At 41.3% G+C, this 17,292-nt stretch overlaps 1 protein-coding gene across 4 annotated transcripts in view; it reads right to left on the reverse strand.

Annotated features, from left to right (window-relative positions):
- Positions 1 to 2,787: 2,787 nt before the first annotated feature.
- The window catches only part of zeb1a (zinc finger E-box binding homeobox 1a), a 185,555-nt gene continuing 171,050 nt past the window's right edge, over positions 2,788 to 17,292 (reverse strand). For 3 of the 4 annotated variants that reach the window (XM_060905988.1, XM_060905986.1, XM_060905987.1), the window contains one exon: positions 2,788 to 6,101. In XM_060905988.1, coding sequence (XP_060761971.1) covers positions 5,539 to 6,101 — 563 coding nt within the window. In that variant the 3' untranslated portion in view covers positions 2,788 to 5,538. The remainder of the gene's footprint in view (positions 6,102 to 17,292) is intronic. The other variant, XM_060905991.1, reaches the window with a different exon arrangement.

Raw genomic sequence — 17,292 nt, forward strand, 5'->3', positions numbered from 1 at the left:
ATTTGACAAGGAAAACGGCATCAAAAATCCATGGAATTGGCGATGGCTGGAGTTTAAAGTTGGTAGTGAATGAGCACATACGGAAGATAAAAGAACCGGGGAAAGCTTACTGCATCTTGTGCCATCAGGATGTGAAGTACTGTTCTGGTGGAAGAACGCGTTTGGTTGACCATGTTAAAGGAAAAAAACATGTGGAATTGGTGAAATTGAAGCTGTCGAACTATAGATTACTAGGTAGGCCATCTTGTTCACATTTATATATTCAATTTTTAATAATAATAATAATAATAATAATAAACAGTTCAAATTAAATGGCATGGTTGAGAAAATATTTGCTTTCAGGAGATGCTTCAAATCTACCAATATACACAAAATCTGTTCAGCTTCTGGGGCCCTGTGCGCCCCAGGCCACCGGCTCCTGGGGGGCTGCTCCTCTCAAGGTTTCTTCCTCATGTCGTCTGAGGGAGTTTTTCCTTGCCACCATCGCCACAGGCTTGCTCATTGGGGATAGATTAGGGATAAAATTAGCTCATATTTTAAGTCATTCAAATTCTGTAAAGCTGCTTTGCAACAATGTTTATTGTTAAAAGCGCTATACAAATAAACTTGACACTTGGAAGATGGTTCTGGACTATTATGGTTTTGCTATGATGGCTGAGGACTACAATTGCCATGATGACTTTAGGACTGCAGTACAGTTCTATTACATGTACAGTTTTGCACTCAAGTCTACATCAATGAACAGTTGATAACTTTAACAAAATAGACTTCATGCTAAAACTATAATGAATTTCCTGGTTTCGCAGTTGTACTTTGTGACTATATAGGACACAGTTATAAAAGCAAGTTATTTATAAATCAAGCTATCTGTTATCACCCAAATGAGGATGGCTTCCCTTTTGAGTCTGGTTCCTCTCAAGGTTTCTTCCTCGTGTCCTCTGAGAGAGTTTTTAATTGCCATCATTGCCACAGGCTTGCTCATCAGGGATAAATAAATTTATTAGGGATAAAATTATTTCATATGTTTCAAGTTTTTAATTTTCAGTAAAGTGGCTTTGTAACAATGTCTATTTGTATAGAACTTTTAACAACAAACTTGACTTAAGACATGAAGTGTCCTAATACTGTGACGACCCTCTGCGTCTATGTCAGTCTGGGCTACTGCGGAGTCTTGGCTGGCGGGAATGGCAGAGTGGTTGATTGGAATTAGCCGCACCTGGCAGCTGGCTTTAAAAGCTGGGAACAACTTGCCCCAAGAGTTTCGGCCCCACCCCCACACTTGGAGCCTAAAGGCCTCTGCATGCTCTTGCGACAAGGCTTTCGCAGATAGCTTTTCGCAGACAGTTGTGATTTATCGTTGAGCGGGGAGTAATAGGCATGCGCGATGTTATTCACCACCACAACGCAAGGGGGCACGAAGTCGTGAAATCGCTAGGAGTAGTTGGTGGGTGTGGTTAGTGGAGTGTTTATCCTCCGGTTACTTATAATGACTAGAACTGGAGTCGTATAGATGTACGTACTTCCTCACTTCCTCGATCAACCGCTCTTCGTGCTTCTCCATCTTCGCTCGTGTTTTTAAAAATGGCGGTCGTGAAAACAAAACAAACCGGGAAAGTAGGGAAGTGGAAGTGCGTGTACAGTGGATGTAGAGTGGACCAATCAGAGCCCTCTTGTCTGCGATGCTGTCTGCGGTGGTCACAATTTTTGGGAGGTGCGCGCAGAGCGTCTGCGAAGGGGGGGGAGGGGGCTTCGCAGACGCCATCTGCGACGCCATCTGTGAGGACTGGGTTGTCAGCATAAATTGGCCCTAACACTCACACTCTGTCTCCTCCACGACACACATGCACTCATTGTATCTTTCATACATTCCCTTGTTACACCACAATCATTTTCCCATTCTCACTCTGATCCCTGCCAGCATTCCACTCACTCATTACATTTATAACCAGAAGCCCACATTCCCTAGACATATCTTCTGTTTTTTCTGATACAAATAAATTTATTTTATTAATTTCATTTTGGTGTTCGACTCTGTTCATGTTTGTGGCCCACGCGAGCTTGTGTCGTAACAATACAAATAAAGAAAAACCATTGAATTAGGTGGTAATCAAACTGTTGACTGGTACTGCATATAGGGACAAAAGTCATAGAAAGTGATTTTAATTATTTTGGAACCAAAGGTGCACAGTGGAAAAATCTGGGGGCTCTGACTAAAGGTTTCAATAACCCCATGTGTCAGACCACATCTACTAAGTTATTGATGGACCTTCCTCGTTCACCTCATTGTTGGTCTAATTAGGATACAGGTGACACCAATTTGGCTGAATAACACAGGCTAACATCCAATTTTTAAACATACATGCAACAGGATAACAAACACACTGAAATGTCTGTTCTTATGCCCCTGCTGCTATAAAGAAAAATAAATAAATGTTAACAGAGAAGAATTTGAGTGTCAACTTCCTTTCACTCTCTTGATTAGAGATTCAGTCGATGCAACTGGGGAGGTAGGGGGGCTATTGGAAGAGCGCAGTGTTAAAGAAAATGCCTTGTCAAAAGTTTGTGGACACCTGACCATCACACCTATAGGACACCCCCTTCCAGATTTAGTCCCTCCCTTTGCTATTATAATAATCTGGGAAGGCTTTCCATTAAATTTGATAAACGTGGCTGTGGGAATTACCCATGTAAAAATTACTGACATGATAGATTCAGACAGGGCAAAAAATCCCAGAGATACTCCAGTACGCTCATACACCAGCTCCCATGTAAAATTAGTCAAATCTTTATTAATTAAAAAAAACAAAACAAAAAAAACAGGAAAATGGAAAAGCTTCCTACAATAATCACTCATTGGTATTTTTAATACTGATGATAAAAATACACACTATACATGTGTATTGATGTAAACACAAATATTTAGAAACAATATATCACAATAATACTGTAATGTGTAATGGTTAAAACAACATTAAACACACATTCACTCACTGTCTCTTACATCAAGTGCACTCCTTTAGTAGGATGTGTTCATTCCTTCATTGTCATGTTGTCATTTCCCCTTTTTCCTATACTTTAACCTGACTGCTAGTTGTACTCCAAAGCAATAGTGTAATGGCTTTGTTCTATGTCTGACCAATTCACTTATGCCACATTGTTAAATAATTACCTTTAGGTAAATTACTAAGTGTAAAATAACTACGCATAATCAAGTCTCGTATTGCTTCATTAGTGGGAAAAATACTTTTAGATTCATAATCACATCCAAACCATTTCAAATAGAAATATTATACTGCTCTAGGCCAATGTAAGCAGTCAGAAATACTCACAAGGCGAGCATCTGAAAAAAAATGTAAACCCAAACTCCAATAACATAGTAACAATCAAAAACTGTCATGATTTACTTTTCCATCATAATAAAAACTAAATTTGTCTATTTTTCTTTTTCTGAAATGTCACAAAAATTCTAAAGTTAGCTTAACATTAAACAAGTCAAAATTAAATTTGGTTTCTAGAATACACCTGTCAAAGTCAACACATCTAGATAATTTTTAAAATAATCAATTGGCTTTAAAATAGTTTCATTTGTTTCTGGACTAGCAAATTAATAGGAATGAATGGCACATACAGCTTGCCGGTCTTGCATAAGGCTGGCGAGGGGTTCCCTAGAACCATTCATAGTTCATCTATCACAAAGTAACACATTAAGAATTCACTAATGCTAAAAGTGAAACAATGTGTTCTCCTATAGCTGATCTGCAAATCTAATGGTTCACATTACTTCAATACTTGTATTATAAATGGCTTCAAAATTTATGTTTAATAAACTAGTCCAAATGATAAATTAAAGTGTTACTACTTTTAATATCTCTAAGTACATGTTCTGAACAGAATGCTATAAAATTAAGACTATTAAGCTTTATTTCTATAGGTACTCTATCACAGACCCTTAAGTGCACCCTTAAGTGAATATAATTCTGTGAAGGAGAAGGAGCGCTAACACTAGGTGTGTAACACACAATTCCCTGACTGAAGTGTTTTTAAGCTGCGTCATGTTCCTACATACTATACAACAGAAAAGTGCACTTTATAGTATGTATCAGCTAAAAAGTATCACCAACATAGCAAGGATGACAACTTCATGATGATCTTTCATGAACAATTTACAGTCATTGTTACTATTTTAAACACTGTCCAATTTTTTTTTGCAGATATTAGCATTTAGGAGTGTTTTACTAGGCATGTAATGATATATCGTGTTATGATAAATTGCAATATAAATTCATGACAATTTGAATTGATGAAATAAAAAATTAATCAATTATTATCAAGCTACATTATCTCTTGGTTTTGCTAACTGCAATTAGTTGGTTTAGACAGCAGAGGGGGCAATAATGTACAATAGCAGGAGGCAGAAGTAACATGGCTCTCATGCTGCAAAAACAGATCTAAAATGATAGAGCTGTTCTGCAATTGACAACAAATAGATTTAACAAGAAATCGGAGCTATCTTTTTACAAACTGTCGAAAGCTAAAGAAACGAGAAGAAAAATGGAGGTAGAGGTAAATGTTCATAAACATTTAAGAAATTGCTTATGTTATTAACCTTTTCATTTTAATAAAAGGAATATTTTAGTTAATAGGCTATTATATTTTACTCTAACCTTTACAAATGTGGGCAAATAATTATTCAGTTATTACGAAAACAAAAAACTTTTTCTTTTAAATTTAACAAAAGGCATATATAAGTTCATAAAGAATAGCAAAATAAATGCTGCAGTTTTTTGGTAATTTTTTTTTTCTCCAAAAATATCGTGGGGAAAAAGTTCATGCATCGAATCATGAATTGGGTGAATCATTACATGCCTAGTGTTTACATAAAATTACAACTGAATATGGATTCTAACCAAACATATAATTTATGCCATAAATATAATAATTTAGCTGTTTAATGGATTACATATTACTTTTTATCTTTCTAAATGATCCCATGGTATGCAAGTGCAAACTTATTTCCTTCACACAGACACAAACAAAAATACTATGCAAACACTGGCTGGCCTAATTAGAATAAAAATACTGAATGGTATTTAGTTGAGGCATTATGTATCCATAAATAAAATCATAACTGTACCTACAGTGCAGTCTCTATCTCAAAGAAGTACTAAAATATTGATAAAATACTGATTTTAGTAAACTTCACTGGCAATAAAAATGTGTAGAAATGTCACCTGACTGCAGATGGAACCATTCAAAGATAGTCATTAGTAACAATAACAAATAACTAGAGGCTGAGGTTCAATAAAACCTTTCAGTTGAATCTTATTAATGAAAATTTAAAATTTTCTGTTTTGTTATATAACTAGTTTACAGACTGCTGTAATTTATGGATCAGGCACACCTGTGATTCATACACAGTAAATTAATAACACAAAATAATCCTTCCAAAGTAAACACTGTCTTCAAGAGTGAACCAAGGCATTAATTCAAGCCTTGACCTTTCACAGAGAAATATGCAGTTACTAGAGAGAAACATAATTACTTGTTTTCTACAGTGTCATTCAACACACCATTCTCCACTGGTTTCCATATTTCCTTCTCTGTTTTGCTGTCCATCATACCTTCCATGCCCAATGTCAACACTTCTTTTTCCACAGTATCCAACTCCACTGGGTCTTTTCCTGTCATCTGTTTTTTCTCTCCCCTCCCCACTTCCTCCTCCTCGTCATCATATTCCTCACCAACCCTGACCACTCTTATGTCACTCATGTCAAAGCCAGAAAAATCTTCCTCACCATCATCATCTCCTTCTGGTTCTTCATCATCTATCTCCTCAGCTTCACTCTCCCTCTCATCTGAATCAAGCTGTGAGGGAGGCGTAGAGGAAGTATTATTTGGCTCTGGCTGGTCATAAACCTCCTTCTTGCAGTAGGAGTAGCGATGGTTCATGTGTTGGGAGTAAGAGCCGGAGTGTGAGAAGCGTTTGCCACATTTATCACACTGGTATGGTTTCTCTCCGGAGTGAAGACGTGAGTGCTCTATTAGGTGATGCTTGTGTTTAAATGCCTTTTTACAGACTCCACACTCATGAGGACGTTTACCTGTATGGTGACAGGGAAAATGGAAATTCATACATGTTCCACAACAATTCTGGATCAATATCTTCTACACTTTTCATTAATAATGGACCTACTAAGAGTTATATGTATGTTTTAGGTGTATATAGACCAGCTTACTGTTCTTTGACTTCTGAGCGAAAAGCTAAGTAAAAATTTGCATTAGCCTTAAGTTTGGAATCACTAAGAAACTTTTGTTTTTGAAGAAATACATACTTATTTTAATCTAGCTACTGGTAAATTGATTTTTAAAATAGATTATTAAATATGCTATATGGCCAAAAGTATGTGGACATCTCTCCTAATTATTGAGTTCAGGATTTCAGTCATACCCACTTAAGAGGTGCATAAAATCAAGCACATATAGCAATCTCTACAGACAAACACTGGCAGTAAAAAGCACTGAAGAGCTTACAGATTTTAAACATGGGATTGTTTTAGGATGTCAGCTTTGCCACAAATAAGTTCGTGAAATTTCTGTCCTGCTAGATCTGCCCTGGTCAACTATAAGTGCTATTACTGTGAAATAGAAGCATCTAGGAGCAACAACAGCTCGACCATGAAACAGTAGACAATGCAAACTCTCAGAGCAAGGCCGCTGAGTGCCTGTCCCACATAATCACCTATCCTCTGCTGAATCATTCACAACAGAGCTCCAAACTGCCTCTGGAAGCAGCATCATAAGAACTGTATATCAGGAGCTTCATGAAATGGCTTTTCATGGGCGAACAGCTGCAGACAAGTATAAGATCACTATATCCAAAACCAAGTGTCAGCTGGGGTGGCATAAAGCATGCTCGCCTCTGGTGAGCAGTGGAAGTATGCTGTCTGGAGTGATGAATCAAGCTTTACCATCTGACATTCTGATGGATGAATCTGAGTTTGGCAGATGCTACATACCAGAGAATGCTAAATATCAAAATGCATAGTGCCAACAGTAAAGTCTGGGGCTGTTTTTAAGGGTTTAGGCCCCTTATGGCCCTTTTCCACGGCATGGTACCATCTCAACTCAACTCTGTTCATTTTTGGCATCAGTAATTCATTTTTGCGGCTACTGCCTCACATAGAGGCTGTAGCCACTATGTCATCGTGTTGTAAGAATGTAAGAAAGAGTATAACAATCGTGCACTGTGCATGCGCATACATGTGTTCCGATTAAAATGGCCAGTGAGTGTATACAGTTCGGTTCACCATTCGAAATAAATGGACTAAAGAAATCGCTTTCAGACATGTTTATGCTTATTACCGAGGGAAAGCGTGTTCCTATTTTAAAATATACTCCAGGTTGTCCTCCTTTCCTCGCCTTCTTCGGCCAATGGTCCCATGTGTGATGTAGATGTGACGCACTTCCGAGTTGTTACGGGAAGTTGTCGAAAAGAGACCACTGAGCTCTAATGCCGGGCCTTTTCTGGGAAATAAAGAGTTTCATTCATAGCGACAGTGTGTGCATGTCAGCCTCGATTCAGAGGTTTCAGTTTCAAAAACTGTAAGAGGTAAGAGTAGAATAACAAAGTACAGACACTTGGTATATTTTACTTCTGTGATTTTTAAATTGTTTGTTTTTGTGGCTACTGCCTCATAGAGTAAATATATGCTATATTTACTGTATGGACATGGTATCAGAAAATTTAATTTATGAGCAATAGCCACATGTACCCATAGGGTACCTATTTTTTTTTTTTTACTACCCCCTCAGTATAGCTGGTCGTTATATGAACACTGCATGAAACTGCCATGACATTTTCAACGCAATACACAGGAACACCTTTTTCATCAATACTACTCCTCTCCAAGCAGCAAGTTGACAAATAAAATTAAAACCTTGTTGGACCATCAGTGTTACAGAGTTCCGTGGTGTAATGGTGAAGACACAGGGCTACCAGTCCAGCATATATTATTTGTGGAAAGTTTTGCAGCAGGTAAAATCAATTAAAATTAGCCAGCCTTTACTGATATTTTGCTGAACACTGCTGGTAAAACGCTGGTTACCTATGCAACCGTGGTTCTATGAAGGAGTGGAAGACCGCCAGAGGCAGTCAGTAGACGAGTGGAATTCCTCATGCATTTGCACATTGGTTGAGAAACATATATAAACTTCTGTCATCACGTGACCATGACACCACAAGACATAGTATAAATATCAATACATGGATTATGACATTCTCAATGGTCATTCTCGCCCTTCCAAGTGACCAGAGACTCTGGTGGTCTTCCACTCCTTCATAGAACCAAGATTACATATGTAACCAGTGTTCTACGGTATTTCTGTCCTTACAGACCGACAGAGGAAGTCGATAGACTAGTGGAAGATGTATGCCAACTATGTCACGACGAAGCTTACTCAGAATCAGGTAAGACAGTTGGAAGCACAGCCATGTGTGTCAGAAGGAGTGATGCCACATTCAGACTATAAAACCTGGTGAACGTGCTGGGAGAAGACCACATTGCAGTCAAACAGATATCAGATGGGGGTGGGGGCACCATGCAATGCTGCCCAGGAAGTTGCTATAGCTCAAGTTGAGTTCCCCTTCAACGACGCAGGAGCTGCCTGCCCGTGCTGCTGGTAAGCAACAGAGATGGCCTCTGTGACCCAATGGGAAAGCCTTTGTTTGGAAAGCGTAGAGCCATTATTTTTCCCTCCAAAGGAAACAAAAACAGTTGGTCAGAGGCTCACCAGGGTAAAGTACCAGAAGCATATTGCTGTAATCCATGAACAGGGCACAAGGCCCTATGATTAAGTTCAGTCACTGGGTTGAATACAGCCAAAGAAAAGGGCCTATTTATAAACTGGTGTGACATGACCTTAGGTAGAAAGGCAGGGTTGGGCCATAAGGTTACAAAACTATCCTCAGAGGCCAATGCATACACTGAGGACTGACTAACAGGGCATGAGTTTCACTCGCCTGTTTAGTAGATGTTATAGCCAACAAGAAGGCAGTTATATATGATAGTCACTTAATGTTGGAAGTTTCCATTGGCTCAAAGGGAGCTTCACATAGACCACTCAACACAAGGAGCAAATCCCATTGTGGACTTCTCACGTGGTTTAGTGGGCAGAGATGAAAGGCACCTTTAAGAAAGGCTGTGAGCAGCCAAAGACATCCCATCTACCAAGTCATGATGGGCCACAATAGCTGCCACATAAACCTTTACTGTGGCTGGAGACCTGCCAGCATACAAGCAGCTTTGACTATATTCAAGCACTTGAGATACAAGACAAGACTGTGGGTCCAAAGACTGACCTGAATATCATGCAGAAAAAAAGCTTCCACCTGTTGTTGTAGATACTGTGTGTTGATGGGGCACGAGCATTCAGAACAGTGTCCCAAACCCCTTGTGAACAATCCATAAGCTGTCACTGTGCCCCAGGGGCGACACACAAAGTTTCAGCCTCTCTGACTGAGGATGCCAGAGGGTTCCCTACATTTGGGACAACAGATCCTGTCTATACAGCAAAGGACAGGGCTGAGCTGCTAGCAGGGATGACAGCAAAGGGAACCATGGCCTGGACGGTAGGTGAGGGGAAATTAACAGGACTCGGTAGCCTATCTTCTGGATGTGAGTGAGAGTCATCCAGATGAGAGAGGGAGGAGGAAAGGCATAAAGTAGGAAGTTGGGCCACTCGTGAGCTAGGGTGTCCTGGCCCAGGGACCCTGGCTTGTCCATCTCCACAAACCAAGATGGGCACTGTGATGACTGCTGGGTGGTGAACAGATCTACCTCTGCTTTGCCATACAGTCAAGCCAGAAAGTCTGCACATCCCTTTCACCTTCTCCACATTTTATTACATTACAGACATATTCTACAAATGATTGAGTTCATTTTTGTTACAAAATTCTATACAAAATAGCCAATAATGACAAAGTGAAAGCAGGTTTTTAGAAAATACGCAATTTTATTTTACTGACAAAAATAGGTTATTTAGGGATTACATATCTGTACACACCCTTAGACTAATACTTGGTTGATGCATCTTTGGCAGCAATTACAGCTTCAAGGCATCTTGGGAAAGAAGCTACAAGCTTGGCACACTTGTTTCTGGACATTTTTGCCCATTCCTCTTGGCATATCCTTGCAAGCTCTGTCAGGTTGGATAGGGAGCATCGGTACACAGCCATTTTCAGCTCCTTCCACAGATGCTCAATTGGATTCAGGTCTGGGCTCTGGCTGGGCCACTCAAGGACATTCACAGACTTTCTCTGAAGCCACTCCTTTGCTCTCTTGGCTGTGTGCTTTGGGTTGTTGTCATGTTGGAAGGTAAACTTTCGCCCCAGTCTGAGGTCCAGAGCGCTCTGGAGCAGGTTTTTTTCAAGGATCTCTGTGTACTTTCCTGCATTCATCTTTCCCTCCATCAGGACTCGTTGCCCCATTCCCGCTACTGAAAAACGTCCCCACATCATGATGCTGCCACCACCATGCTTCACTGTAAGGATGGCATTAACCAGGTGATGAGCGGTGCCTGGTTTCCGGTAATGTTGATCAGTCCTGCATACCGGCTTGGAGGAATTTTAGCCCATTCCTCCGTACAGAACAGCTTCAACTCTGGGATGATGGTGGGTTTCCTCACATGAACTGCTCACTTCAGGTCCTTCCACAACATTTCGATTGGATTAAGGTCAGGACTTTGACTTGGCCATTCCAAAACATTAACTTTATTCTTCTTTAACCATTCTTTGGTTGAATGACTTGTGTACTTAGGGTCGTTGTCTTGCTGCATGACCCACCTTCTCTTGAGTTTCAGTTCATGGACAGATGTCCTGATATTTTCCTTTAGAATTTGCTGGTATAATTCAGAATTCATTGTTCCATCAGTGGTGGCAAGCCGTCCTGGCCCAGATGCAGAAAACAGGCCCAAACCATGATACTACCACCACCATGTTTCACAGATGGGATAAGGTTCTTATGCTGGAATGCAGTGTTTTCCTTTCTCCAAACATAACGCTTCTCACTTAAACCAAAAAGTTCTATTTTGGTCTCATCCATCCACAAAACATTTTTCCAATAGCCTTCTGGCTTGTCGACGTGATCTTTAGCAAACTGCAGACGAGCAGCAATGTTCTTTTTGGAGAGCAGTGGCTTTCTCCTTGCAATCCTGCCACACACACCATTGTTGTTCAGTGTTCTCCTGATGGTGGACTCATGAACAGTAACATTAGCCAATGTGAGAGAGGCCTTCAGTTGCTTAGAAGTTACCCTGGATTCCTTTGTGACCTCGCCAACTATTACACGCCTTGCTCTTGGAGTGATCTCTGTTGGTCAACCACTCCTGGGGAGGGTAACAATGGTCTTGAATTTCCTCCATTTCTACATAATCTGTCTGACTGTGGATTGGTGGAGTCCAAACTCTTGAGAGATAGTTTTGTAACCTTTTCCAGCCTGATGAGCATCAACAACACTTTTTCTGAGGTCCTCAAAAATCTCCTTTGTTCGTGCCATGATAAACTTCCACAAACATGTGTTGTGAAGATCAGACTTTGATATATCCCTGTTCTTTAAATAAAACAAGGTGCTCAGTCACACCTGATTGTCATCCCATTGATTGAAAACACCTGACTCTAATTTCACCTTCAAATTAACTGCTAATCCTAGAGGTTCACATACTTTTGCCACTCACAGATATGTAATATTGGATCATTTTCCTCAATAAATAAATTACTAAGTATAATATTTTTGTCTCATTTGTTTAGCTGGGTTTTCTTTATCTACAACCCCGATTCCAAAAAAGTTGGGACAAAGTACAAATTGTAAATAAAAACGGAATGCGATAATTTACAAATCTCAAAAACTGATATTGTATTCACAATAGAACATAGACAACATATCAAATGTCGAACATGAGATTTTGAAATTTCATGCCAAATATTGGCTCATTTGAAATTTCATGACAGCAACACATCTCAAAAAAGTTGGGACAGGGGCAATAGGAGGCTGGAAAAGTTAAAGGTACAAAAAAAGAACAGCTGGAGGACCAAATTGCAACTCATTAGGTCAATTGGCAGTAGGTCATTAACATGACTGGGTATAAAAAGAGCATCTTGGAGTGGCAGCGGCTCTCAGAAGTAAAGATGGGAAGAGGATCACCAATCCCCCTAATTCTGCGCCGACAAATAGTGAAGCAATATCAGAAAGGAGTTCGACAGTGTAAAATTGCAGAGAGTTTGAACATATCATCATCTACAGTGCATAATATCAAAAGATTCAGAGAATCTGGAAGAATCTCTATGCGTAAGGGTCAAGGCCGGAAAACCATACTGGGTGCCCGTGATCTTCGGGCCCTTAGACGGCACTGCATCACATACAGGCATGCTTCTGTATTGGAAATCACAAAATGGGTTCAGGAATATTTCCAGAGAACATTATCTGTGAACACAATTCACTGTGCCAGCCGCCGTTGCCAGCTAAAACTCTATAGTTCAAAGAAGCCGCCGCATCTAAACATGATCCAGAAGCACAGACGTCTTCTCTGGGCCAAGGCTCATTTAAAATGGACTGTGGCAAAGTGGAAAACTGTTCTGTGGTCAGACGAATCAAAATTTGAAGTTCTTTATGGAAATCAGGGACGCCGTGTCATTCGAACTAAAGAGGAGAAGGACGACCCAAGTTATCAGCACTCAGTTCAGAAGCCTGCATCTCTGATGGTATAGGGTTGCATTAGTGCGTGTGGCATGTGCTGCTTACACATCTGGAAAGACACCATCAATGCTGAAAGGTATATCCAGGTTCTAGAGCAACATATGCTCCCATCCAGATGATGTCTCTTTCAGGGAAGACCTTGCATTTTCCAACATGACAATGCCAAACCACATACTGCATCAATTACAGCATCATGGCTGCGTAGAAGAAGGGTCCGGGTACTGAACTGGCCAGCAGTCCAGATCTTTCACCCATAGAAAACATTTGGCACATCATAAAACGGAAGATACGACAAAAAAGACCTAAGACAGTTGAGCAACTAGAATCCTACATTAGACAAGAATGGGTTAACATTCCTATCCCTAAACTTGAGCAACTTGTCTCCTCAGTCCCCAGACGTTTACAGACTGTTGTAAAGAGAAAAGGGGATGTCTCACAGTGGTAAACATGGCCTTGTCCCAACTTTTTTGAGATGTGTTGTTGTCATGAAATTTAAAATCACCTAATTTTTCTCTTTAAATGATACATTTTCTCAGTTTAAACATTTGATATGTCATCTATGTTCTATTCTGAATAAAATAAGGAATTTTGAAACTTCCACATCATTGCATTCCGTTTTTATTTACAATTTGTACTTTGTCCCAACTTTTTTGGAATTGTGGTTGTACTTTTTGGACTTGTGTGAAAATCTTATGTTGTTTTAGGTCATATTTATGCAGAAATATAGAAAATTCTAAAGGGTTCACAAACTTTCAAGCACCACTGTAGGCAGGTGTTGGCAATCCCCAATCATGTCCAATCAATTGAATTTACCACAGGTGGACTCCAATTAAGTTGTAGAAACATCTCAAGCAGTATCAGTGGAAACAAAATGCACCTCAGCTCACTTTTGGGTGTCATATCAAAGGGTGTACACACTTGTGGACATATGATATTTTACATTTTGATTTTTAATAAATTAGCACAAATGTCTACAAACCTGCTTTTACTTCGTCATTATGGGCTATTTTGTGTAGAATTTTGTGACAAAAAATGAACTCAATCTACTGTAGAATAAGTCTGTAATGTAATAAAATGTGGAGAAGATGAAAGGGGTGTGCAGACTTTCTGACTTGACTGTATGTCCTCCACAACATCTGAGCCACTTCCTTGTTGAGACACCAATCTCTCACACACAGACCTCCCCGAGAGAGGACATCTGCTGTGCCGTTCGTGATCTCTGGGATATGTGTGCTGCTCTGAGAGACAGCAGGTGCCTGTCTGCCCAGATAAGAAGCTTCGATGTCTATTAAGGCCAGACACTGTCTGGACCTTGTGCCCCCTTGGTGGCTGATGAACACCACTGCAGTGTTGTTGGTCCAAATAAAACACATGCCTCCACTTCAGGTCAGCTTTGAAATGATGAAGTATCAACCACACAGCCATCAACTCTAGCAGATTTATGTGCTGTGAGCAGAATTACAGCCCCCAGCTGCTCCATACTCCCTGTTGGTTCCAGACACCACCCCATCCTATTAGGGAGGTGTCTGTTGTCACCACTTCCCACCATGCTGGTGGGGGACCTAGTGGCACTCCACGCAGCAAAATACTCTGCCGATGCCATGGCAGTAGTGCCCTGATGCAACTCTGTGAAATACAGACAAGTGTGTACCTGTGGCATGCTGGGGAGAGCTGCTTGGACTTTAGCCAGTGCTGAAAAGGACGCAAATGCAGGACGCCAAGTTTCACAACCAGTGCTGCTGCAGCTAGAAGCCCTGCAAGGCAAAGTAGGGCCAAGTAAGGCAAGTACTGCAAACCAGTGCAAGGGTGCCTCTAATGGCAAGCAGTCTGGCTGAAGTTAGAGAGGCCAACATGTGCCTGGAGTTTAGGTTTATGCCTATAAATTTCAATGACTGACAGGGAGTACGGGAACTCTCTGCCCAATTGATGGTAAACCCCAGGGTGGTCATGTCGATTTAACAGTTGATGAGTATCCATCACCACCTGTTCTGGAGAGCGTGCAATCAGCAGCCAGTCTCGAGATACAGTAATACTAGCAGCCCCTGATGCTACAAGGGACTGAGGGCAAGCTGCACACAGTGTGTGAACACACGAGGAGCTAGAGAGAGACCGAATGGGAGAACAAAATACTGACAATCTCCCCTGAAAGGCGAACCTGAGGAAGTGCTGATGTTCTTGGGCAATAGGCTCATGAAAGTATGTGTCCTTCAGGTCCACTGAAGTGGACCATGCATGAGGCGTAAATGTTTGCATGACATCCTTGATATGGAGCATGCAAAAGGGTAGTTGTTTGAGGTAACAATTCAGTCCCCACAAATCCAGAATGGGCCTGAACCCCCCATCCTTCTAATGACAAGGAAGCAGACTGAATAAAACCCATCTGGATGCACCTGTGGATCTAGGTGTTCTATTGTGCCCTTCTGTAAGAGCTTGAGGATTTCTGATTAAAGAGCATGTGAGGGAGTCATATGGGGAAGACCTGGGAAATGGCAGCACTTTAGACACGCTCCCAACCCCCGCCGACAAGTATTTACAATCAAGTTTTATCAGCTCTCCATAAACTCGGTTATCACAAATAGCTGATATGGTTACTGAGCCATAAAAACAAATAAAGTAGTATAGGTCTGAACTCAACTATGAACCAGACAAAACGAAGTGTACAAACTCGTTTGAAGACTACAGCCACTATGGAAGCTAACCATGCTAGCCCAGAAGCAAGCCAGATGAACAGTATTGAGGACCTCTTTGCAGAAATTTCAAAGATTGGCTCCACTCTAAATAGAGTGGCAAACGATGTGTCAATAATTAAGTCAGACATAACAGAGCTGAAGACCACAGTAAATGCCATACAGACACAGGACAGACAGGAAGAGGTGGAAAGTCACATTGTTGAGGTAAAGAATAGCACCACTAACATCTCATCTCATTATCTCTAGCTGCTTTATCCTGTTCCGCAGGGTCGCAAGCAAGCTGGAGCCTATCCCAGCTGACTACAGGCGAAAGGCGGGGTACACCCTGGACAAGTCACCAGGTCATCACAGGGCTGACACATAGACACAGACAACCATTCACACTCACATTCACACCTACAGTCAATTTAGAGCCACCAGTTAACCTAACCTGCATGTCTTTGGACTGTGGGGGAAACCGGAGCACCCGGAGGAAACCCACGCGAACACGGGGAGAATATGCAAACCTCGCACAGAAAGGCCCTCGCCGGCCACGGGGCTCGAACCCGGACCTTCTTGCTGTGAGGTGACAGCGCTAACCACTACACCACCATGCCGACCCCACCACTAACATGGCTAACAAAAACAGGAAACTGGCACAACAAGTGGAACAACTGTGGAGCTGCATTGAGGACCAGGAAAATCAGAACAGATGAAATAACATCCAACTGATTGGACTGAAAGAAGGAAAGGAAGCAGGGAGTACAATGAAAGACTACATTAAGAAAATACTGTCTGAGGCTCTAGAGCTACAGGCAGACGAGCACGTAATTGAGAGGAGTCACAGAAGCTGGGGGCCGCGACCTGACGACAGCCAACTGCCCCGCATGATACTGGTGAAGTTTGTGTTACACAGCCCGGCAGAAAGTGCTGGCAGCGGCAAAAAAAAGAGGGGAATACGGTGGGAAGACTGCATTTTTTCTTTCTACGAGGACATGAGCAAAGAGCGCGCCGACCAACGTAGACGGTTTTCGCTGATAATGAAAACTTTGTGGACACACCAGGTGAAACACCCTAGCACACCCAGCTAAGATTCACACAGAGGAGGAAAAGATGGAGTTTCACTGATCCAAAGAGGGCTGAAGATTTTGTTCGGAAAGATATCCAAGCTACAGATAATTGAAGAAGAGCTGAATGACACGTAAAGGAGAGGGGATCTTTATTTCAGAAGGCACGGCGGGGATGGAGCTGTTGAGGTGCTGCCACAACTGGACGGCTGCGAAAGAGTAAAGGTAGCTGTCTATAGGACTCACACGGACCGCAATCAGACTAAGCCAGAGAGGCTCACTACACCGCTACGTTGAGTTTGGTAACAGTGTTTGAGTTATTGCTGTCCTTATTTGTTGTTGAAGAGTGTTCTATTCTGAGACACTGGATTGTTTTTTGTTTTGATTTTCATGTTGGCAGGAATAGGGCATTGGCAGGTTGTACTAAGTTAGATACAGTGAAGGCATATAAATATATATTTCTCAACGATAATGGGCAATGGGTTCATTAATATAGTAATATGGAATATTAATGGCTGTAGTACACCACTTGGGGGAAGCCATGGCCTAATGGTTAGAGAAACAGCTTTGGGACCAAAAGGTTGCTGGTTTGATTCCCTAGGCCAGCAGGACTGGCTTAAGTGCCCTTGAGCAAGGCACCTAACCCCCAACCACTCCAGCAAGAGTGGTGGTGTACCTTGTATCTGATTACCCAATGAAAAACTGATGATGCAATCATCAGTTTGGGCATTGAACCTGACCAACTGAACTGAATTACACCACTTAAACAGAAAAAAAGTCCTTACTTATCTGAAAACATAGATGTTG

This window comes from Neoarius graeffei, chromosome 23 (genome assembly GCF_027579695.1).
Source record: "Neoarius graeffei isolate fNeoGra1 chromosome 23, fNeoGra1.pri, whole genome shotgun sequence".
NCBI lineage: Eukaryota > Metazoa > Chordata > Actinopteri > Siluriformes > Ariidae > Neoarius > Neoarius graeffei.